The sequence below is a fragment of the Athene noctua genome, chromosome 3 (assembly GCF_965140245.1).
Source record: "Athene noctua chromosome 3, bAthNoc1.hap1.1, whole genome shotgun sequence".
Classification (NCBI taxonomy): domain Eukaryota; kingdom Metazoa; phylum Chordata; class Aves; order Strigiformes; family Strigidae; genus Athene; species Athene noctua.
Genome location: NC_134039.1, coordinates 29,045,383 through 29,070,289, shown reverse-complemented (window position 1 = coordinate 29,070,289; position 24,907 = coordinate 29,045,383). Strand labels below are relative to the sequence as shown.

General features: G+C 48.8%; 1 protein-coding gene across 5 annotated transcripts in view; it reads left to right on the top strand.

Annotated features, from left to right (window-relative positions):
* CACNG2 (calcium voltage-gated channel auxiliary subunit gamma 2) overlaps positions 1–18,517 on the top strand; it is a 52,466-nt gene extending 33,949 nt beyond the window's left edge. For 4 of the 5 annotated variants that reach the window (XM_074901335.1, XM_074901334.1, XM_074901332.1 and 1 more), the window contains 3 exons: positions 13,579–13,662; positions 17,290–17,430; positions 17,931–18,517. In XM_074901335.1, the coding sequence (XP_074757436.1) occupies positions 13,579–13,662; positions 17,290–17,430; positions 17,931–18,466 (761 nt within the window). In that variant the 3' untranslated portion in view covers positions 18,467–18,517. The remainder of the gene's footprint in view (positions 1–13,578; positions 13,663–17,289; positions 17,431–17,930) is intronic. The other variant, XM_074901336.1, reaches the window with a different exon arrangement.
* The last annotated feature ends 6,390 nt before the right edge of the window (positions 18,518–24,907 follow it).

Below are 24,907 nucleotides of genomic sequence, written 5' to 3'. Positions count from 1 at the left end.
CAGATCACAGAGGAAGTGAGAGGAAAACACACAGGGTTTGGTTCTAGCTTGGCCAAAACTCATTTTGGTGTTCACTAAAAGTGACTCCAGGAGAGGCAGTTTGGACCACAGACTAATGCATAGACTGAATTTCATGTCTGAGGTTGACATGACTATAATGCTGGCTTGGCAAAACCAAGGCCACAGCCTTTCAAGGTTGTGCTGATCAAGAGGGCCAAGAGAACAAGGTCTTGGTGCACAATGTATCTCAGAGGTCAGTTATGAAGAAACAGACCGATAGACCGAGATGGTAGGCAACTGTGGATAAAGTTAAGTGAACAAGCGGTCCCCAAAGAACAGCTGGCCAGCTGTGCTTTCAGCAACCACAGCTGTCCCATCGGGGTCCAAAGAGAAGCTGCAAATACATGCTAAGTAGGATGCATGGTAGCTGACATGAAGTCAGGTAGATGCAGAGACCAGGCTTGGAAAAACATGAAGAACTGTTTTCTTGTTCCACAAAACTCTGAATTTATAAAGCTTCCTGTTCTACACCTGGGGTGGGACAAAGATGGTTTTTAAAGGCTTTTTTTTTAGACCAAAACCATGAGTTAGATGCACTGAAATTGTCACTAAGTCAATAGTTCAGTCTTATTCACCTGGGATTCAGGTGATCGGGTCAAAGTCTCTGTATCCCTCCAAGAAATTTTCATTAAAAAACTCTGACCAACTTCAAGAGAAAAAGACTTTCAGCTGTGGCTGTAGCATGGACATAAAAGGAGATTTACTCATGGAGAGACAAACACAGTGAGACTGAAATGCTGCCATTCTTTGATGTTGGCACACTTCTTGACTGGCAATTCCAGTTTGAAAGTAAGATAATGAGGTTAAGATCTAAGGTGCAGCATAACATTTGTTGTTGCTTCACCGTCTGCTGTAGCTATAGCAGTAAATTAGAAACAGAGAAAGGGGCTGGAATTTCAGACCAGTGTTTCCAGCAAAGAACTGGTAATTTTTTCCAAGGTAAAGTGGGCAAATCTGGAAGGAGTTTGGGTTTTGGCAGTCTTTAGGAGACAAGTTCTTGTTTTACAGACTTCAAAGCAGTGAAGTTTCAGTTCTGAGACCTGTGTTACTCAGCATGTTGGGAAGGTGGGGAGGTATGTTTTGGTGTAAGAAGCTCTGATGGGCATGTCTCCAGGTAATATAATCCTGGCCACAGAAGGTGGCTTGGACATGATTCAAAACCCTGAAACGGCCTTTCAGGTTTCTAACTGAGTGTAACTGGACCAGATCACATTAAAAATAATATTTCCTAGTGTAGTATTGTGAGTAAAATTTATCCCATTATGAATAGCTTCCTCCCCAGGACGCAAGAGTAATGTTATGTGTAGAGCAACTGAAAACGCTTCAGAGATTAGCCCTAGAACATAGCTCACACCTACAGACTCTTCTGTAATAAATTAGCGTGCTCAATGGATGAAAAAATATTGGTGCAGCAGCACGGCTTGCAGTCAAGCTTCAAAGGGGTTATTATGACTGAGCAGCAGTACCTGCTCCCCCGTACACCTTTTCTGGCTCTGCCACAGGTAGTTTCACACTCCTTTGTGGACTCCTCTTCAACCTCTCCTTTCGAAATCTTCCTTCCCTCCCTGACCTCCACTCACCTTTCTTGCAGGCATCATCCCTAAATCTAGCACACTTTCCCCCTCCATAGTATTCTTTTTAAAAACCAGCATAAACTAACAGCATACACATGCGCGCACAACCATAAATGTCTCATGATCCTGTGCTGCTATAAACCTCCCTCTTCCAAACACCCTGCTGGCATTGTTCGCTTGTTAAATAAGCCCAGTGCTGTGCTTAAGTCTAACTTTTGTTGTAAGAGCTTCAGGAGAGAGCCAAGTCACTTTGTTTCCATGTAAATCACTGGGGTACCTGCAGCCCAAAGGAAATAACAATAATAAAATTATTAATGTTCTAATAGCAGCCTCTAAAAGCCAACACCACTTGTAAGGCTTGGCATTTGTTTTTTTGCTCAGCTGCATAAAAAGGGACCTAAAATCAAATCTGTGCAATATCTACTTTAACACCCAATGTTTGATGTGGATTATGAGTAAAGCAGCAAGTTGGAACAGCAGCGGCTTCTCTGAAGACATTGAGAGCCACAGCATAGTTGTGCTAGCGCAGTTTGATCAGACTCACACAGGCCAGCTACTCTGTTGGGCCCTGTGGGATATAGTCTGTGTTTACCAACACATTCTGAACTCCAGCAACCCAAGTGAAAAATAAGCATGATGTTTAGCATGTAATAAAACATACCCTGTGTCCTGGTTCTTTTAGCACATACGGCACTGCTTTCCTACAGCTTTCACAGACTAGTCCAGTTGTTACTCCTGATATCTGCCCTGCCAGCAATTGAACCAAAATAATCCCTGGGAAGTATAAACCTAAAATTGTTTGAGACCCGTACATACAATCCACACAACTCTTCAAATCCCGAATCCCAGCATAGCTGGGAAATGCAAGAAACAATGTTAAGCCACGTTTGGATTCAGCGCCCAGGCTGACTGGGAAGGGGTTGCAACGCATTTTGTGCCCACCCTGGGGTCATTGCTGAGGCAGGGAGCTTCCCTTTCTGGGATAGCTGGGGACATCAACGGCTTCCTCCACAGCTGTCTGTAAGAGAGGGCATGCCATTCATCACGTCAGCCCTCCACTCTCCCTGCCCCATCTTCCCTCCAGTTTCTTATTCTTTATTGCTTTAGGAGCATTTGGGAGGTTTTGGATCATTTTGTGAGTGAGGCCCAGGTCAGGATTGGATTTACTGGGGATGAGCATCCTAAAGAGGTTCATCACACTCACTTTTCCCTCATCCCAGGTGTTTCCCAGAGCACAGCGTTGGGAAGCCCTGGCCTGGCTGGGGAGCTGCTCTGGTTGGGCTTCTCCTGAAACACCAGTGCTGCAGGGTGAGATGTAGTGAATGCTAGAGAAAATGGCAAAATTAGGAAGTCCTGACCTCTTCCTTGCATGTTTCATCTTCTTATTGTAGGTGGTGCATTTCAGGGCATAAAGGCCACAGGGCAAAAAAGCTCCATGAGTGCATGGCCCTGCAAGTTGCAGCTCAACCTGCAGTGCTGCAGTCAGCAGGGCTTTTGCCAAGGAAATCCTACACCAAGTTCCCTCCTGACCATCTCTGGTGGGCTGCCTGAAGGGACAGCAAAAATCCCAGCATGCTTTCTGAATGGAGTAAGGGATAACCAATATTCCCTGCCTGGGTAAAGCTGCCTCTGCTCTCAGAGGGCAAGCGTGTGCAAACTCAGTGAGCACATAATGACTGCCATGCTCATCTGCAGACTGGGGGATCTTTCTCAGTGTTGCATGAGAGCTTTGGGTTCCCTGGGGCATAAAAAGTGCTAGAGAACACCCGGCCCTTCCCTTGTTCTATTTCCTCACCTAAAATAAAATTCACACTCATCTGCTGGGCTGGAATAGCCAAAACAGGTTGTGCATCCCCAGTGGAGCTACTCACCCCAACTCATGTGACCATGGCCAGACCCCTAGTTCTCACCCAGAGATCATTAAAGAAAGCAAATGGCACCTACCTGCCCAGGCCTTTCCCCAGAGGCAGGGAGGGCAATGATATGGAAGGCCCTGAGGACCACTGGGACCGGGTTGCAGTTTTCCCATGGGAAGCAAGCTGAGGAATTCCCACACCCTGCTACTCCCCAAAATTTCTACTGATGGCTGTCAATTATGTTACAGATTTGACAATTCCTACTGCAGGCTGATGATGTTGCATGGTAGAACACAGGAGACTTGCTGAGACTGCCAAATTGCTAAACATGTGATGGGGGTCTCTCCCTTCTTCCATGTGTCTGAGACTTGGAGGGGAAGGAGGAGGAGAACTTAAGTGATGCAGAAGAGGGAGGATGAGTTGAAAGCTGCCTCTGTCATTGACTTGCTCTATTCTTTGGATTTTCCCTGGGGTTCTCAGATATTTTTATTATTAATAACTAATAATTTTATATAGCACTTTGCATCCTGAAGGACTCTAAAGCACACCACATACTTCATAAGCTAATTACCAGCTATGAGCCTAATTCCCCTCTTGGTTGTGACCATATCTGCTGAAGGAGCAGATCAGAGTCACACTAGATTTACACCAGTTTAGCTGAGGACAGCATCTCCCTGTAGATCAGCTGGATATGTCAGAGACAAATGCAGTGTGGAGTTGGAGATTAAAGATCTGACTTGCCTTTTCTCCTTCTTCATAACTTAAAAATGACTAAGGAAATTGCATTCAAAAATCCTTGTGAACACAGCATTACAACTGCAAGATTCAAGATCTGGAGTTTGGGAACAGTCAGCCCAAGTTCCTACAGGGGTAGGGGCTCAGCCCACATCTGAAGCAAGGCACTGTACAGCTGTTTCCCAGGCTGTGCAGACCACTTTTTATGGTATAAGGAGGGCTGCTTTTCCCTCTTTTCTTGCTTAGTAAATCTGTACCTGTGCACAGTAACTTCCAGTTACCCCTAGAATTATAGTCACACTGCTGACCCAAAACATCACCTACCGTACAAGGTCAGCCTGGCTCTGTCCTCTGATGCATGCTCACAGATCAGCAACATAGTTACATCTGAGGAGAAAAATGCAGCCTGATAAGATGAGCTGAATTGTAAATCCAGCCTATGGATTTCCTCTGCATACTTCTGGGGAGAGACTTAACCCATCTGAGCTCTGGGTCTTTGAATACAAGTTTGAGATGGTTCAGTCCTTACGTCCTCATCCAGCTAGGATGTTGTTTACATACACTGATTTCTGAGAGTTCGATGTTGTAACACTATATGCAAAACCCACCCTAGTTACAATATAGGGGGGGGGGAAAAAAAAAAAAAAAGCAATAGTTCTTAATTATTCCCTTCATCCCATCCACCCCTTTCCCTCCATCCCATCCACCCCTTTCCCTCCAGGCTTACATTAGGATCTCCCTTCCTCCGACATCTGGATGTGCAGCCATGGATTGGGGTTGCCAGTGGTAGCTGTGGAGCATCTCCTCTCTTCCCACACCTTATGCATATCATTTTTCTCTCACTGCAGATAATTGCATCACCCTTCCTTTCACTTGGCTCACAGCTGTAGTGTCACATTTGACGCATTACACACACACACTAATGTTCTTGCTACAAATTGACAGATTTTTTTTAAATCCTCTGTAATATATTGTTTTCTTCCACTTGCTCATTCTGTTTTACTTGAACTTCTCTCCATGTCCTGATCAACTTCTGCCTTCACTTTTCCGTCCTCCACCTCAGCAGATCAGGCACTTAAGTTGTGCTCCTGGAGTTTAAAACCTAACATCATGCTACAACATCTGAGCAGAACTATTTACAAACTCTTTTCTCAATTATTTTTCTGGTTCCCAGTTCATTTAAAGACCAGTTCTGCCTTTTCTTGCAAGGCAAAGGCAATAGCTTTTACCTGCTCAGCTGATATACCTTGAAAACAGCAACAGGGCTCATACACCAGAAATTTCATACATTTCTCCTACCTAGAGTGACACTAGTACTCTAACAACTGTAGAAATTGTTTCTAACTTCTCTGCTAAGGAATCAGAGATATTGTCAATGATTTACACATTCACTGAATCACAAAGGAAAATATGCTAGAAAAAACAAATTATTTCATTGACATATATGATAACATGCATTTGTTATATAAGTTTATATAAAACTGTTTTCAATTCCAGAATGCCAGCAGAGGGAAATGTGAGAAATGTAACATTAGGAGGAACAAAGCTATCCACAGCTTTAGATGATTTAGATGAGCCTAATACATTTTTGTGTGTAGTACTATTTTTGGAAGAAATTCATCTCCGGTGTGATTCTGGCAAAGTCTAGAAAACAGAGGCAATTATTTAGCAGGGGAGATATTTGTACCGGATGTATGCAGAAAGGATTTTTTGAATTATTTTTATTATTGCGGTGTTGAGGTTTTTCATTCATAACTTGGACAGGTATCTAAGCAGTCCCTGAAAACCAGTCACCCACAATGTCTCAGCTTGTAAAGCTCAAACGTGCTGGATTTCTGTTTGCACCAAAACGTGTTCAAGAGCCTTAGCCCAATTTTCCCAGCCAATATCACTCTCTGCCTGTGACAAAGCACAGGAAATTTCAAGCCACAGTGAGGATATTTTTGAAAGTTACAACCCTGTAAAAAGAGGGTGTTTATAAATGCAAATCTTCATATAATCTTAATAATAGGTTTTGCTACCACTGCATCTCCACCCACATACAAGGAATAGCTATAGCTAGCTCTGAGGCAGAGTCTATCGGCTACTTAGCAGTACGCAGCAACGTTACAGAGCAGGGTGGGAAGGCGAAGAGGCTGCTGCCTCCAAGAAAAATGCAAAGCGATTCAGGGCTGTGAGCAGGCGCAGGGTCCAGCCGTAATGCAGTGCGATCCCCCTTCACCGCTGCAGCTGCAGTGCCAGGCAGGCAGAAGAGTGCTGCAGGGGCACCATGCGGGTAACGCCGGGACATGGTGGGGCTCTTCTGCACTCCTACACTGCCAAGGCTCTACCAGGGGGACCCAAGGACCCCCAGTGACACACGTGGTGTCATCTTCTGTCATTATCCCCCTCTCCTTCACCGGGTGACTGCCAGGGAGAGCTGTGGAGAGCAAGCGAGGAGTAAGAAATGGAAAAGGGAGAATGGGAGCCTGGTATTGACTTGTATGGGACTTCTCTCCCCAGTGCTCAGTGGCCAGTCACTCGATCGCTCTCCTTCTACCTTGTCATCTCCTCCTCAGTGCTAACCCATACTGGCTTCTCCCACTCTTTTCTCCCCCTCCCATCTATGTCTGCATTTCTTTTTCTATTTATTAACCATCTCCTAACTAAACTCATCTCCCCAGAGTTGGTATTATTGGCTGTTTTACTGCTGTAGCTTTGGTCATTGCTAATGCGCTGTAATATACCCCTTCCTTCATGCTCATCAAGGCAGCAGTGATCTGTAAGGCAGTGTTTGAACCGTTTTTATTGCAATAAACTTGCTTTATCATCTGATCCTTGGCAACAGCTGTAATAAACACGATTATTAATAAAAAGGGGAGGAGAGTTGGTATAATGGTTCTGCCTAGTAGGCGGGGGTGATATTCTTCCATAACTATAAGATCAATTTCTATTTTACACCAGTTCTTTTACAGGCTTCTTCACCATAATATCTGAATGATTTCCAGTGGCACATTAAGTGGGGCTTGATATCAGTCACATGTGGTTTGTTCTTTTATCCTCTCACCAGGGAGAGAGTTGTGTATGCAACATACTGGTTATATTGCTAGGGTTTTGTTTGGTTTCTTTAACATATGCACTGCTGCATGCTTATGTTGGAGAAGACCACATCAAAGCAGGAGCATTGCATGTGGATAGGAAGGTGGCAAGATTTCTGATGGTCCTCTTTTCCCATGGTATCTCTGCTATTGCCCCACGCTTAGCCCCGCAGACCCCATTTGCTACTCCACTGAGCTTCCTCTTGTACTGGGAAGTTTCTCTGTCCATAAGGAGAGCTGTGGACTCTTATCTTAAAATTACCCACCTGAGTCAAAAGGTATTGACACTAGCACAGTATCCTCGTCACAGTGCAGGTCAGAGCTACTAGACCAGCACCTGCTCAAGCCCCAGAATGACCATCCCTTGTGGCATAGTGGCTACATTTGCTGGTATTACCCTACATCACATAACCAAGACCTTTAAATGAGTACTGAGGCACTTGAAAAGATGGCCTAATTTTTGTAAGGTGCTATCTATGGAGAGATTCCCCAAGAGGGATAGTGAGCACTTTTGAAAAGCCAGCCTTTCTTTTGGGTACATCAGCACAGTCGGGTAAAAGTAGATGTCTGTGCTCCCTGACACTGTGCTCTTCATCAGCTCCAAATCACCCAAAACAATGAGTGCTTTCAAGTAGATTCATTCTTGGAAGGGTGGAGAGCAATCAAAATGCCTTTGAAGGGCTTTTCCTGTGCTTCCCTTGGCTCTTCATGAAGCCTCACTCCTTCCTCTTGAAGTCATGTCAGGTTGAGCATTAACAACTCAGTGTCACTAGTGTCATTTTTGGACAGGGAGAGCAGACCTCCTCTCCTGGTTTGGAAGCCCTTTGCCAATATGTGTAAGAAAGACATGCCAACAGGTGGCCACATAGCTGTGAAATCTGTTTTCCCAGCCCAGAGCCTGACTCTGAGCTCCACTTCACCACCTGGTACCAGACGGACTCTGCTCAGAAACAGGGTCCTGGAGGAGAAAAAAATGTTTGTGTTTGTGTCTGACTACCCACCCTTTGTGTGCCATTTCTCATGTTTCTTTCATGGGTAGAGAGCAAATATTAGTTTAATCTGCAGTGAACTTTACTTCCAAGGCAGGAATCACAAATGAGAATTTGGGAGAGCTTTCACATGTGTGCAGCCTTTGTGTTTATCTGGGAGAAAGCCACATCAAAGATAAGAATGTTACGTTTGAACTGGAAGGTGGGGAGAATTATCTGACCCAAATGATCCAGTGTCTGATCACTTTCATATTTTTCATATAAATACCCTCAGGCTATTTCCCTGAGGCAGGGAAATACCATTGTTCTCATTTTGAGTGAAAGATTAGGGTAGTTAAATGACTTTGCCTAAAATGATACAGGGAGTGTGTGACAGAAAGAAGTATTGAATCCTTGGCCAACACCAAGCCATCCTTCTGAGCTTTTAGAGACAACTGCTATATCCAGCTCCCTTTATTTATTTCTCTAGAAGCCATCATGCCAAAACCTCTGCTAAATTAGAGAGTGAGATGAAGGAAAGCTTTCAGTGGATTGCTTTTTTCCATAAATGGAAATATCACAAATCATTCTGGGGAAAAAGGTCTTTCTGTTCTCGTCCCTCTTTGTCTGCTTCTCTCCTTTTGGACATCTTCTCCTCTGCCTCTGGCTTCCAGTTTTCAGATGTATAATCCTGACCATCTAAAAGTGTTCCTACCCCGTGGGAAGGGTGTAGCTTTTCATTCTTCGGAACTACTGTTTTGTGATGGATTGCACTCTGCAGGCAAGCGAGACTTCTGAGGGAGACAGGGCTGCACAAAGCAGCACAAAAATAAACTGTATCACCAACAATACCGAGCCATGTTCTCATCGGGGGTAACTCGGCCTGACTCTTGCTACAGCAGAGCTAACAGCTGCCAGATGTCCTGGATAGACAACATGTACCCAAACGATGACCCAGCCACACTGAAGGAGGTCTCTCTGAGTGCTGAACCTGCAGCTAACATTGATCATGCATCTTTGACACTCAGTCCCTCTTGGCAGTATGGTAGGTTGTCTCTGCTCTTAATGCCCCAGCTGGGCAACTTCTGTCCCGGTACAGGAACTGTGGGGGTGCCTGTTGCACCAGTACTAGGTCCTTCAGAATGCATTTTCCAAAGCTTGGCCAGGCAACAAGCAAATGGTGGGGATCTCGTCTAAGGACTCCCAGTAATACCCAGGGGGCTTGCAGACTGCTCGGTGATTTTCCATGGACCTGGGCATTCCCAGCCTTTCTGTCCTGAGACAAGTCAGAGCTCCTCCTCACTTTCTTTGCAGCCTGCACATCTCAAAGTAGGCTGCTCAAAGGATGCCCACACTAATACACCAGGGAGAAGGAGGTGACTGCGATGAATGAGAGAGACTGAGAGGAAGATCTGGTGGGTGAGCACGAGAAAGTGGATGAGGGGAGAGCCTGAACTGTGCTAGGAATGCTGCAGGGAGGAGGTGGAAGTGCGTGGCTTAAGTTTCTCAGAGAGGTGTGAAGGAGAAGCCAGAGAGCTCAACACCTGTCTGTTTAAGGGTTCACAGCATGGAATAGCTCAAGTCGGGAAGAACAGAAAGGGCAAAGGGACAGAAGCACAGAGGAGACTTTGCTCTTACTCCCTTGAGGGACTCTCAGACCCCTACACTCCCTCCCAAATAATGATTTGATCTTGATCAGGCATTCAGGAGTATTAACTATAGGGTGGCACATGGCTCTTCCCTACCTGGTTCTGCAAAAAGCACGTGCAGCATGGGAAAAGGTTGTTGTGTCAGACCTCGGCAGCACTGCTGAGCTGCTCGATCCCACTCCCTGCGTGTGGCCGCAGCACTTCCACCAGCACAGGTGCCAGGGAGGCAGCAGCACCATCTCAGCAGGCGACAGATGTCCATCAGAGAATTGTCAAGTGACCTTGGTGCGTGAAGTGACATCAAGGCCTTCCCTGCACCAAGTGGGTTTCTGAACCGCCACCGCCCATCGCTCACCTATTTGGTGTGCTTGCACAGCCCTGGCACCAGTGCACCCACACCATGACCTCTTTAACATGTCCCTGTACAACACAAGGCAGAGGAGTGCTGTCACCTCCATTTTACAAGGTGAGACTCTAAAGCAGAGAGAAGAAGTGGTTTTAACAACATACCTGTAGCAGAGCAAAAACTGAATCTCATTCTCTTATATTCCCAGTTAGCGCATTAATGACCTAAATTCTGCATCCCTTCCCCATCCATCGCCCAGAGGAGCTAGGAGGCACTGGCGGAGAGGATGTGGTAGCACAGGCGAATAGTCAGCATCCAGAGTCAGGGTGCTCTGTACTGAGCACAGGGAAAGCAGGACCTAAATTGGGACCAATGCTGCCCACCCTGCCTTCACAAGCCCTGGCAGGGTTGAGCCAGGGAGATAGATCAGCCTGGCACATCATTATCAGCCTGCGGTGAAGGGCAGCTTCTCAATGCCACAGTATTTTAAGCAAGCCAAGGCTGGACACCCTAATGGCCAAGCACCCTGCCGAGCCAGATCAACAAGGCCTTTTGGACACTCAGCACCAGGAGCAGATTTTCAAAGAGCATGCATGTCCCCTCACCCTGCCCAAGTGGATGAACCTCTAACTCACTATGCCACACAAGTCCATATAAAAGACATTCTGCACAAGATGCAGCCTCTTTCCCAAGCAGCTTGATTCTTCGCATAAGAATTAATCAGGCTCAAATACAGCAAGAAATGGAGTGGATGAGAGGGAGAAGAGGGGAAGCAGGAAAAGGATGTCACAGAGTGAGGGGAGTTCCAGATGCAGTGCCTCTTCCCTCCCTGGCTGATTCCAACTGGGAGGCTCTGGCTATGTGCTGGGCGCCTTGCCTGGGAGGTGCATACAGGCTCTGCCTGCTTCGCCAGCATGTACAGACAGGAGGCACTCAGCATTCAGGATCTGCTGAGAGAGGAGCAGAAATCTGAGGCTGGAGACTACCCCAGTGCCTCGGAGAGCAGCAGTGTTCCTGTGCACCATACAGCAGTGAGCACAGCCAAAGGACCAGGGTGATGAGCTGCTCATCTGTTGCAGGCAGGTGGCCCAATGCTGTCAGGGGCAAGCAAGGGAAAGGACTCCCCTTCATACTGTATCTGCCTTCCTCACAGGTATTTAAGTGGGCAAATAGCAGGGTGGAAGTGTAGCAAGGGAATTTGCTTGGCTATGAAGCTTTCCTTCCAGAAAAGTCTTGACTGAGAAGCAGATACATCTTGAACAAGGTAACTGGATTGGGGATGGGTGATTAATAGCCTTCTTTCATAACCCACCATTTCAATGTAGGAATAACATTTTAGAGGTACTTGGAGAGGTTTTGTTCCTACTTTCTTCTCCTATTACTTACTTCTTATATACACACACTCCTCTCTGCTCTCTAGCCTCTTCGGAAGCTAGAGGAAGCTCTTTGAACTAGTAGTTAAAGGCGATAGATATCTCAGAAATATCAGACAAAAGCCAACTGGATGCAAAAGGAGCTGAGCTTGGGGGCTGACCTACAGAAACCCACCTCCCTGCCTTCTACAGATATTAGCTCAGCACTGCCACCAAAGCATCCCAAACCTTGCTCCAGCAAGGGTTGGCCTCAAGAGGAAACTCAGGGGGAATCCTTTGAGCTTGGTCCTTCTTCTAGCTGTTCCCAAATACATGAAAGACCACTGGAATTCATCTGGAATAAACCTTCCAAGACATGACTCGGGGACCTGACATGGTCCCTAAAGGTCTCAGTCTGGGCAGGGTTGGCCTGGAAGAGCTCTGCATTTCGTCACAAGCAGCCATTCCCACAGGCAACAACCACAAGTGTGGGGGCTTTGTCGTCCCCTCACCTTGCACACCCAGCTGGTCCAATGGCTGGGCTCAGGGCCAGGGTGGCAGGTGGCTTTCCCAGGTTGTCAGAGCAATTGTCACTCTCCAGACTCAGGCTCCAAGCTCTTCTGCTGAGGGAGCAATCAGACTGAGCCACTTTGGTGGCTGACCTCTGGTGAGGGGGTCCATGGGATCACCATGTGTATTCATGTACCTCATGCAGACACTACATTCCTCCTTTCTGGACAGATTATGTCCATCAGTTCTGTGTTAATGGACAGCTGGTGCAAGAGTCTAGAGGGAAATATAAGGGAAGCAGGAGAAAAAGTCTGGAGGAACCACAGAAGGTATAATGAAACTGCCTTCCACATGGTCACCCCTGTACAAACATGAACAACCTGATCCTTTAAGATGCTAGTCAGTCAGTGGTCATGATGATGTCATGGTTTGAGGATTACCTCTCTGGAGTAATATTTTCAACAGGAGAGAGACATGAATGATGAAAATAAGGGACTGGTAGACATCTCAGATGACAAAAGACTGGGAAGATGTCACTGGCCTCATGCTGAGATGGCTTTACTGGTCATGAAGTGTGTGAGAAAGGGTGCCCCATGACTAAAGCTAGTAGAAAGCTCTGTACATAAACCAACCTGATGAAACTGAGGATGGCCAGCCTGGCTTCCCTCACTTCGTTTTGCTCCCCCAGCGCAAAGAGTGTTTTGCTGCTGAGCTGCATACACATGCTTGCACCAAGCTTCTTGTAGCCTTAGTCTGTGAGAGGACACAAAAGGAGGCCTGACAAAGGTATGAAAAAACAAGCAGTCATATGGAGAAAGTAGATTAAGAGCTTTTGTTTCTCTTGTGCTGCACCAGAACAATGGTATATATCCTGCCCATTAAATGAATAGCCAGCAAGTTCACACCTGGGAGAAACAAATGTTTTTCCACCCAAACCTGATCATCCTACCATACACAGCACCGCTGGGATCCACCGAGGCCATGTCAGGTGAAACACAAACACACAGTTATGCCCATCGATGCTGAGAGAAGGGACCCTGACCCTCATGCTTCAGAACGTGACCCAGTATCTGGCTCTTCTTCCCATCCCACCTCCCTCAGAGGTGGGCAGTGCTCTCCTGTCCGTCTGCAGCAGGAGTCATACCAGCCAGCCAAAGCCTCTGGTGCTCTCCACCATTGAGAGAGGGGCGCTGGGCTAGGTGGGCATCAGGCTGATTCAGACAGCAAATCCTATGTTCCTGTGCAAATAAGAGGAAAATACATGTGTGAGTGTGCAAGGAGAGTACCTGGGCATTTAATAGGCATCCATACACGAGTGGGCGTCCTGACTGGGAAGAAGGCAAGGCGGGAACAAAGGGCAACGCAGGAACAAAGGGCAACGCAGAGGGCAGCTGTTCTTGTGAGGCAGGTTTTGGTGTTCTCATTTGTTCTTTTTTTCTCTTGTTCCCTAGGGAATTTTAAAGGTCTGTGTAAGCAAATCGATCACTTCCCTGAGGATGCAGATTATGAAGCCGATACAGCAGAATATTTCCTCCGTAAGTCCGCAGGCTCTTCTGGCAATGGCTCGTAGGTGCTAGCGTCGGGTGCCTTTTGCTTTCTGAAGATAGGTTTGTGGAGATGCTGGGACCTCTGAGGCTCAGCAGGCCAGAGGAAGCAACCCCAGAGCCTTGCCACCACCCAAAACCAGCTCCATTCTCACCTTCCTGGGGCCCTGCCCATGAGACAGTGCAAGTTTTGAACTCATAGTAACAACCAGTGGCATTTTTTATTAATGACAATTAATTATGATATAAATCCAGAGTCTTAATTCAAATTCATTGGAGAGCTGCTGAGTGGTTATAAGGTCAGGACTGGGTTAGCTGGGGCAGTGTGAGTGTGTGTGTGTTTCCTCCTAAAGCAGAGGAAGTTTATATTTCCTTGTCTGATACTCCAGTTGCATCAGATTTAAGAAATTAGCTAGAATGTGTCCAAGGAGCACTATTTCTGTCTTCACCTTTCCCAAATACCACTTGCCTACGAGATCTGATCTTTGCTGGTGTAAGTGATTTTAGTGACAGGAACAGGAAGCAGAAATAAGGACAGTCAGAGCCCTTTGAAGAAAAGACCTGGTGCTCACCCAGGCACACGGCATCTTGGTAAAGAAAACTAAGCTGAGCTCTGAGTCCAGCCTGGGACATGTGGGTGAAGCTTGCACCACATTGTGCATGTGGAGAGAGAAGGCAGCCTGGCCAGTAGGGCAGGTCCATATCATGTGTTGCCCGCCCTGATCACAAGTCAGCATTTCCATGTGCCCCAGAAGCAGGAGTTTGCTCTTCCTTTGGCACAGCTGAACAGGAATCACTCCCACTCTTAGGTCCACACCTTGCTTATACTGCCCTCCCTCTACAATCCCAACACTTTTTGACATCATGAGATCTTCTCCCGTCAGAAATCGGAGATAAGAGCTTTTGACCTCCCAAGGATAATCATCAGAGGTCTCCAAAGACCAGAAGTCTTTCAGAATATCTTGTTGTCATCCGGGTGTGCTCCAAGCCAGATGTGGAGACCCAGCCCTGCGGCAGGGATGAGAGAGATAATTTAGGCTCTGTGAGGCTCATTTGTATGTGAAAAGAGGTAGATCTTATGCTGCTTCCTCTTGGTTTCTCAAACACTTCTTCATCCCCTGCAAACTGTAAATAACCCGGGGAGATTGCTTCCTTCAGATGCCTTTCTGTAGCATCTTCTCTCAGTTGTCACATGGCCCCTGAACAGCACAGCTGAAGACTGGGGTTTGATCTGGTTTGGCACAGAGCCTCTGCAGACTGCCTCTGAGGGGAAACTAGCTCTTGCAAAGTTGTTTGGGACTGAGGAAGCTGCTTGCAGCATCAGATGCACTTCAGAAAGAAGAGTTGGGGGAAAGGAGTGAACATTTCAAGACGGATGGGTCTGTTCCCTCAGAGGAAGCAAGATCTGAAGACAAAAATTAGCCCAACATCCAGGGTAGAGCCCTTAAGAAAGAACCAGGTTCAGAGAGGGTTTGGCAAGTCAGTAAAGGACTGCTTGGGTCACTCCTGAGGAAAGTGGAATTTTTGCTGGCTTAGACCTGACTGGAGAGGGACCCCACTGAACAGCTTCTTCACTGGGCTTCTGCCAAACCTGAGTCCCTGGACATTCTGCATGGGCAATGCGTGGCAGTACTGGCAAGAACAGCTACGAAAGTTTTTTATGGGTATCAGACTATGCAATTCCCTCATTCACAGGGCCAGGAGCATTGTGGAGCATTGTCCATGGTCTGGCTAGAAGAGCTTGGACTTTATTTCTGCCAGCCATTCACATAAGGTGTCTTAGGCTTTTTGAAATTAAACACTGTTGTCACAAAGGGAGCAGAAGCTTCCCTACGTTTCTTTGCTAGAAGACACTCAAGTTAGAGAGTAGACAGATGATATGGGGGAGCATCTGAACATCATCATGACTCTCCTTCTCTTTAGACCAAAGGCTCTGAACCCAGGAAGACAGGATGAGATTCTGCCCCTCCCTTGCTGTACAGTCCTTCTGAGAGGCAGAAAGCAGGGCCTGAGCAAGGCTGCTGTCCTGCCCCATCACATAAAGCCCACAGCTCTCCATGTGAGCCTTTCAGAACTTTGTGTTCTCTCAACAGACATTAATTTCAGAATTAAGACCTAGATAAAATTGATGTGGTCAGGGCCAGGCTGTGGGAAACCTCTAGAAACATGAACAGCAGATGTATGCTTGATGTTTGCTTACTGCCATTTAAACTTCACATTGTCAAATCCTGACTTGCTTTCCAGAAGCTATTAAGATGGTTATTGTCACTATCCTGTTCCCCAAAACACAGACAGGCAGAACTGGAAAGCAAGCAAGAGAGGTTTCTCCCTGCCTTTTCCATTACCCATGTGCAGGCAGTGGGCTAGGGCCCCTCTCAAAGAGCCAAATGTTTGTGCCTGGTAAGATCCTGATGCCAACAGGGCCTTTGAAGCATGGTCCCTGAAAAAGTCCTGAACTTGATTCAGTAGGGTTCATTCTTGCAGGCAAGGAGAGATTAGATTTCATCCCCCCTTTCAGATCTTCGTTCCACAAGTAGAATTGCACCAGCCCATCTGATATGTTTCTTTATCTATCAAGCAAGGCTTCATTTCACACTTTAACCTCTTATTTTCTCTTGGGAAGGGAGGAGGGAAGACCTTCCTAGTTAAAAAATATGAATATTGGCAACGCGAACTCAGACAGGCTGTTGGTACCCACTGAACAGCCCACGAGCAGCGTATGTGTGTGTGTATGTGTGCATGGGTGTGTGTATACACAGTCCTGGCCTTTTGCTGTGTGAATACAAGAGAGCAGCCCCAGACACTTTGGGGTATGTATTGCATGTGTGTATGAGCCTATACGTGCATCTGCGCCATTGCCCTCTGCTGGCTGAGCTCTTCCCATATCGACCGATGGAGAGTGTGCGTGTGTGGGAGCTGACACATCCAAACACATCACTGCTCTCTGGAAGGAGCCCAGTTATTTAATCATTAGGATAAGCCCCACATTTTGGCGTGCAGGGCTAGGACTGCCACTTCAGTCTTCACTGCAGCTGCACAGTGCACGGCACCTGGCGCTCCTCCCCAGCCCTAAACAAAAAAATCTCTCCTTGAGATGCTTGTGCCCTTTCAGGAGGATTCGAGATTGAGCAGCTCTGCGGGAAGCATTTGGGTTGCTGACCTTTGAAGAGTGGGCTTGAGCAGCAGCACCCCACAGGAGGAGAAGCTGGATGGTGCTGGGGCTCCCCCTCCAGCCTGTAGTCCCCCCAAAAGAATAAGAAAAGACAGTACGAGGGGGGAGAGGCAGAACAGGCAGGCTCCCACCTCAGCCACTGGCCCTGCAGCCCCCTCCACCTCCCCATGCCGGCTCACCAGCTTCGTGGCAGGGCCAGGGTGTGGGAGAGGTGCTTTGGAATGCTCTCTTTTTCTGACACCCTTTGTTTCTCTCTCTCTCCCTCTGTCCCCGACACCTTTGTCCCTCCTTGACTTACTCCCCCCCGCCACGTTGGTCTCCATCTCTCCCCTTTGCCCCTACCCACGGAACGTGTTCACGTCCCCCCCATCCCCTCACCTTGGTGCCGTTTCCTCTCTCTCACACCTTCACTGTTCTTTATCCCCTTCTCCCTCTCTCCTCCACAGGGGCTGTTAGAGCCTCTAGTATTTTCCCGATCCTGAGTGTGATTCTGCTTTTCATGGGTGGACTCTGCATTGCAGCCAGCGAGTTCTACAAAACCCGACACAACATCATCCTTAGTGCCGGCATCTTCTTCGTGTCTGCAGGTAAAGGGATGCACAGGGCCTGATGCCCCAGAGATGGGCTCCAGGTGGTGGGAGGTCTGCCCAGCCAGAGCATCCTGCAGGGGCATGGTTGTCTAGGCAGGAGTGCATGTGTTTCCCAGCCCCAATGAGCCTTATTCAGGGTGAAAGCAGACTCCAAATGATGCCTCTCCACCCTGTCTGCTTGCCTGGCAGAGGCAGCCAGCAGCACCCTGCAGGCAGGGGCTTTCCTGTTGCTTGGGAGCTGCTGGAGGGAGACAGTTTCCCTGCATCCAACATCTCTCGGGGACCAGCCAGGAGTGTAGTCCAGGGATGCAGCAGGCACACGAAGAGGATCTTGCCTGGCTTCCCCAAGGAAAGCTGCCCACTGAGAGGGCATGGTTGGCTGGGGGCCCTCCAGTCCCCACCTCCTGGGGACAGGGGCTCAACCTCATGGCCCTCACCACCACCATGTGTAACCTTCCTGATGTCTCCCTCTCTTTCCCCTACTGGCCGGCTGGCAGGTCTGAGTAATATAATTGGCATCATCGTATACATATCAGCCAACGCTGGAGACCCCTCCAAGAGTGACTCCAAGAAGAACAGCTACTCCTACGGCTGGTCCTTCTACTTTGGGGCACTGTCCTTCATTATAGCTGAGATGGTGGGAGTGCTGGCTGTCCACATGTTCATAGACAGGCACAAACAGCTGCGCGCCAACGCTCGTGCCACGGACTACCTCCAGTCCTCCGCCATCACCCGCATCCCCAGCTACCGGTACCGCTATCAGAGACGCAGCCGCTCCAGCTCCCGCTCCACCGAGCCTTCACACTCCAGGGATGCCTCTCCTGTCGGGATCAAAGGGTTCAACACCCTCCCATCAACAGAGATTTCGATGTACACCCTGACCAGGGATCCGCTGAAGGCAACCACCACCCCCACCACCACCTACAACTCCGACAGGGATAACAGTTTCCTCCAGGTTCACAACTGTATCCAGAAAGAGAACAAGGACTCTATCCACACCAACACAGCCAACCGCCGGACCACCCCGGTATGAAGCTGTCACCAGGAGCTGAAAATGGGGCAGGAGCAGGCAGGAGGAGACAGGGTGGGCTGCGGGGTAGGGAGGGTGGAAGGGGGCAGCAGGGGGGTGGGAAGGAGGAGGTGGAAGCACCCCTTGGGGGGGTGGGGACCTTCCCAATGCAAAAAAAAAAAAAAAAAAAAAAAAATCCACAAAAAAAACAACAACAACAAAAAAACAAACAAAAAAGCAAACAAAAAACCAACCAACAAACAAGCAGATAAGCAGACAAACAAGTGAGCGAACAAAAAAGCAAACAAACAAATGAAAAGGAAACACAAGGAAAGAGACAACAGTGAAAAAAAATCTTTAAAAAAAAAGAAAAATAAAAAAGGAAAAAAAAGAAAAACTTTAAAACCGAAAGAGATTTAAAAATAGAAATAAATTTAAAAGAAAATGCATGATTTCCCATGTACCATTATTTTAACATTTAATAAAAACAGACAAAAAAAATAAAAGGGAACCAAGAAATAACAAATGACAATAAATCAAGTGGGAGAAGAAGGAGGAGGAGGCAGCTCTTTGGACTTGGGGGGGTTTATTCTTTAATTTTACAGTTTGTTTCCCACTTACCTTTAACCCAGCACAGGTTTCTTGGGGACAGGGAATGGGGGTTTGGCCGGCAGTGACTTTGGTGTCCTTGGGCCAGTTACAGAAGATCCCAGGGTGCCAGCATCTACTGCGACCTGCTCTGTTTCCCTGGGATCCACTCATCCCCCGTGGGTCCACAGGGTTTAAGAGTGACTCCTGTCCCCTAGGGAGTGTGGAAGTCAATGCTGAGTCACCCCTCCACAGTGCCCCCATGGGGGGTCCCCACTTCCCCAGCCCTGGGGACCCTGGGGTTAATGGTGACAGTGAAAAAAGCAAACAGACACAGTAAATAAAAACACACACACAGAGACAAAAAAAAAAGGACAAAAAAACGTTTCTTAAAAAAAAAAAAAGGTGGCAATTTTTTTAATAAAACAACAGCTATAAATAAATGTAAATATAATAAGTGGATTTACTTGCAAGAAAAGCAGATAGTATTTTTTTCTTTTAATTTTTGTTTTCTCCAGCTTTAAACTGTGAAAAAAAAAAAAGGAAAAAAGACAGTGGGGAGTGGGGTGGGAGGCATAGGCAGGGGGCAGGGGCTGGTGGAGGAGAACCAGAGATCCCATCCCTTCAGGATGCTGCTGTTGCAGTGAGGGGGGCACGGAAGGCCAAAGCTGAGGGCAGCGTGCTGGTGGGGGTGAGCACTCGTGCACACGCATGATTGTGCTCACACACACGTGCCCAGGAGCATGCATGTTCTCCTGTGAATGTTCCAGAGGCTCCCCATGGCAACTGCACATGCCCCAAACCTGCATCCCCCTTAAGTCCCTCCAGTGGGGCTGAAGCCATGTCAGGGCCATGGAGAGTCCCACCCAGCCACCCTGTGAAATGTTCCCGCCCCACTCTGGGCACACCCAGCCCACCCTGACCCAAAGCTGGCTGCCAGCTGCCTGGCCTTGACACATGTACCCCTCTGGCCCTCATCCCAGAGACACCCCCCTGCTCTGAGCCTGAGCCCCCCGAGTCCTGGCTGCCATGCCAGGAAGAGGTGCAAAGCCACTGGGCATCTCTACTCCCACTGGGTTTTGTCCTTGACCCCCTGTTGCCACGGGGTCTTGGCCTGCTGTGGGCCAGCTGGGCCCCCACCACGCACCCCCAGGCTCCTGGCCTGGCTGCAGCCCCCTCCCTCCCTGCCGTGCCAGAGGGACAGGGCACCATGGGTGCCAGGAACTGCTTTTAATCCAGCTCCCCTGACAATGTCCAACACAGATACAGGTGGGAAGGGAGGTGGTGGCAGGTGAGCGTGGAGGGCTTCCCTGACACCCCACAAGCCGCCAGACAGCCTGGGGCAAGGAGAGGGCCCATTTTGGAGCTACTCCCCAAAAGTAGCAGGCATGAGACTGAGGATTTGCAAGATGGGGCCGCTGAGCCCTTCAGCAGCTCAGATCCACTTTTTGACTTTTTTTCTGTCCCCGTTCCTGCTGCTCCAGTTTTAGGAGCCGAGCAGTCCCCTGCTTTGTGTCCCAGCAGGGTTTCTGCTTAAAAGCAGCCTGATCTTCCCTGCATCCCCACCTCTATTACTTTAACTCCCCCCTCCCCACTCCGGGGCAGGGCAGGGGGCAGCAGTTGGGGGGGCTCATCCCCCAAAAACAGCATCACAGGACAAGAGGAGGATACTAGCAGCTTGGCTGGGTGTCCAGACATCCTCACTGTTGAAATCCCCTCCTGTGACCTGCCCCACCCCTTTAAAAAAGATTCACAGGGAACACTCCCCTCGATGCCCCCCGAGGAATAAGTTAAAGCCAGTTTCCTGGACCCCAGCGTAGAGGGAGGGCAGCATTGGGGTTTCCATTGCCAGTCGCCCTCACCCACCCAACACCGTTCAGAGCTGGGGAGCATTCACAGGGCCGAGCACACCCCTGGGGCCAGGCAGGAAGGGGAGAGTGCCTGTGGGAGGCAAGGGCTGGTGAGGGAGCTTTTTTCTGAGGGTGTTGCTCATGTCCAGCTAAAACCAGTACAAGAAACCAACCTCCATTTTCTTTATTTTGTGGTTTTTTTCAGACTGTTAAAAAGAAAAAAAATTTTAAAAAGAGAAAATGACAAAAAAAAAAAAAATCCTGGTACATGAAATAAAGATTTTTTTTTTATATAACTTGCTCCTCGTTTATGTGGATTTACTGGGGGGGTTGTGGTGGGGTGGGGTGGGGTGCTTATTGCCCTGCTGTGCCAGAGGAGTACCTGGAAACCCAGCAAGAGAGTCAACCATTGTGAACGTTTTTGTCCTTTGGGGCAATTCAGTGGATGGTCTTCTTTCAACTCCTCAAGACAGTCTTCGAGATACAAGGAGGAAGGACGAGGCAAGAGGAGAGGGCTTTGCAGCAACTTTTTTTTCAAGTAAGTGCAGGTAAACTCAAGTCGCACATGTGGGCTTTCCATGCTGCCCTCCAAAACATCTGCTCCAACCCCCATTTAGCTTCCAGCATTACCTTTCTTACCCCATTCCTTCCGGGGTGTTATTATCACAAGTGATGATGCCCCAACTCCCCAACAGACAGCAGTTCTCATAGCAGTAAGCCAAGAACTGCCAGCAAGCTCAGAATTTATACAGGCTCAAGGGCTCAAAAAGGAAAGATAATAGAAAGTGGGCTTAACGTTGTTTTGGGGTTTTGTTCAGCCACTCCTGGGATTTCTGGCCATTTCCTCAGTAGCTGAGTTGGCAGTGGCTGCTTTGTGAAAATGTCTGGTGTTGGAGCACAGAGCAGGGATGCTACAGCCAGAGCTGCAGAGCCAGAAATGGGTGAGGTGGCCAGCAGGGCAGGGAAGTGAGAGCCCCACAAATGTGACTGGGCTCCCAGCATGTCCCCCCACCTCCCACCCCACCACTGGCAGCAGAGTTGCCACCAATGCACCAAGATTCCTTCACCCTCCACTGGGCTCCCACTTGTCATGTGACACTCCATGGTGTCTGGAGCAGTCCAGGACCCCGTCGCCACCAGCTTGGAGGAGTGACAGGGAAGGTCACCTAAGTGACAAAGCCCCTCCAAAGTGCAGCCAGGGTCTGACCCATGGCAGGTGAGTAAGATCACAAGCTGAATGAGCAGGTGGGGCCAGGTGGGTTAATTCAGTGGTGGCAGGGGGGCAGCAGGGTGAAAGCATACCATGCTCCAGGTGTCCCAGCAGACACCAATGGGTCGCAGTGCAATCACAGCACTGCAGTCCTCCCTGCCTCCATGCCGCCCAGGCCGGCACCTGTGAGTTCCCACTCTGGCCCTTCGTAGCCCACCCCTCCAGCTCACCCCTCTCCTCTGGGCCCTTGGTAGTACCTCATACCCACCCCATGCCTCCCCAGCATGCCTGTCAGCACACACATTTTGTGGGCCAGCTGGTGGGACACTTCACTGCCGAGGTAATTGGGGGCATCTGCTGCCCCATTTCTGCTCCTCCTTCTGGACCATTCCCAGGAGCAGCCTTGCCAAGAAGGAGGGCGCGAGGAGGGGAGAGGTAGTAAAGCGGGCCAGGTGCCAGCTCTGGGGAGGTTGGGGAGCTCCCAGCCCTGGTGTGCACACGTCTAGGACACAGACACCTCCCTGCCCTGTCTAGCTCACAGATCCCAAAACCTTCTCACCTCCTTCTCATCCCTTTGCTTGGCTCTGAAACCACCTCCAGTGCTGGGTAACCCTCACCCAGGCATGGGCAGGATGAGCTGGAGAAACCACCCTGCATCTTCCCCATCCTCCCTGAGATGTTTCCAGTCCCAGTCTGCCACAGAGCTGGGGGAAAGAGGGTGCTTCCTTGCCCCCCCGCCCCCCCCCAATGCCAGTGGGGCACAGATGAGATGCAGCTCCACTTCCACATCAATTCGTGATGCCCTACCTGGAGCAGAGGGAGTGCATGTCTTAGCCCCCCTACATGACTCCATGAGGTGCTCCTTCCTCACAGAATGCAGATGGTCTTACTTCTTCCTCTGCTTTCCCCTTCTCCTTCTGGATATTACAGGATGGGGCAGTGGAGGGGGAGAGGCAGGGAAGCAGCACCAGCCTGAACTTAGGCATGAGGAATGCTGCTCAGATAGGGCCAACCTCCGTGACATAATAATTAATACTGATACTCAGCACTTACACAGCACTTCTCATGTTCAAAGCACTTTACAAACATTAACTAATTAATCTGTCCTATTAAGTGATGTCTTAAAGGGGCAGCATTTAAATCAAAGGGCTTGTGCATAGGAGGAATCCCTCATTCCTCCCTCTCTCCCAGGGCACATTAACGCTTGGGTGGGTTTGAGACTCTAAAATATACCCTGTGGCCCTCCTAGGTCTCAGTGCTCCCTATGCCACTTGCTTGCCTCTCCCAGTGCTGGCTGTGTACTCTGGCAGGCCCTGGGTATATCAAGGGTGAGCAAGGCACCAGGGTCTTCACAGCACTGAGTCATTGAGGTCCTGGGGATGTCAAAGACTTCTGACTGAAAGGTCATTTAAAATATTTGGGTTGGAAAAGTCCCCCTGCCCCAGTCCCAAGCTCCAGTAGTGGGGGAGGAGAGCCAGCCAGCCCTCTGCAGTGCAGCAGGAACAGGGATGCAGCAGGCAAAGTCTGGTCTGATGCTTTCAGACAGCTCCATGTCACACCCCAGCCCCAGGACCTGTTTGGAGATAATGGCCATTCTCTGCTTTCAGGTGTTGGAGGAAAGCAGTGTCCAGCCCAGCATGGAGCTGATTTCTGACACACACACCCCCTCCAAATATGAGTACACACTCAAATGCTGGCCAGGGATGGGTGAAAGGCAGGCAGGGTATCTGCCAGGGAGCATATTACCCCACTCAGACAGAACAATTCCCTAAGATGGCTCTGGCAAAGGATCCAAGCTCAAGAGGGCATGCTCTGCCCAAGGGATGCTGGTCAGTGCTGACACCAGTGCCAGATCTTCCCCCACTGCAGACGCAGCACGGCTGAAAAGAGGGCTGTCTTTGGGGAACAGTACAGGGTGAGGGAACAATTCCTGCTGAGTAATGCCCAGCTCCTGGTGTTGGTGGGTCTGCCATTAATGTTTGCTCACTACTCCTCTGCTACCTCTTTTGTATAGACCACAGCCAGGGCTGGCTGGATTTTGCTTCTGTGAGAGCTCCTCATATGAGGAAACCCAGATACTTGGCTATTAAATTAACACTGGGCATTTAACAGCATCGTTGAAATGGTTTAAACACCTAGGAGCAGTAATTAGTAATAATGGTTTAGTGAGGAAGGAAATTATGACCTAGGTATGGAGCCCAGTACTTTTCTCTGCAGATAATTTTTAGTGCCAGATGACAACAGAGAGAGGCCAAGCATCAGACGACACACAAGCCTACTGTCCCGCTTGTGTGTGAGGACTGATATAGGGAGGACTGATATAGGGAAGGAAGACAGCCACACAGCTCACCTTTCAAAAGCCAGGCACCGAGGCCAAGGATGGAGAAAGGTACGAGGAGACCTGATGGAGAAAGAGGGTCTGTGAGGAGGTGCAGTCAGCCTAATGACAGTCAGTAGGTGAGAAATGCTGGCAAAGGGCAGGCCAGCTGAATGTCCTGGACATCTGCTGGGGGTAGAAGTGGCTTCAGATGACATGGCATCCTCTCACTGGGTGCCTTCCAGCTGCTGGAGGCTTCTCCCCTCATCTCTTCAGGCCCTTCTGGATACCCCCTGGAGAAACAGAAAGCAGAGGGAATGGGTTTGATAGGAAAGGGAGGCAGAGAGAGGGTAAATTTTAAGAGTAGTCAAGGGCCTATACAAATTAAGGGGATATGAATTAAATGCCACCAGTCTGAGTGTTCCCTCCAAAAGTGGAAAAACAGTCATCTCTCTTGCTAAGCTGAGGCATGGAGCTGGACCCTGCAGGGTCTACTGTGT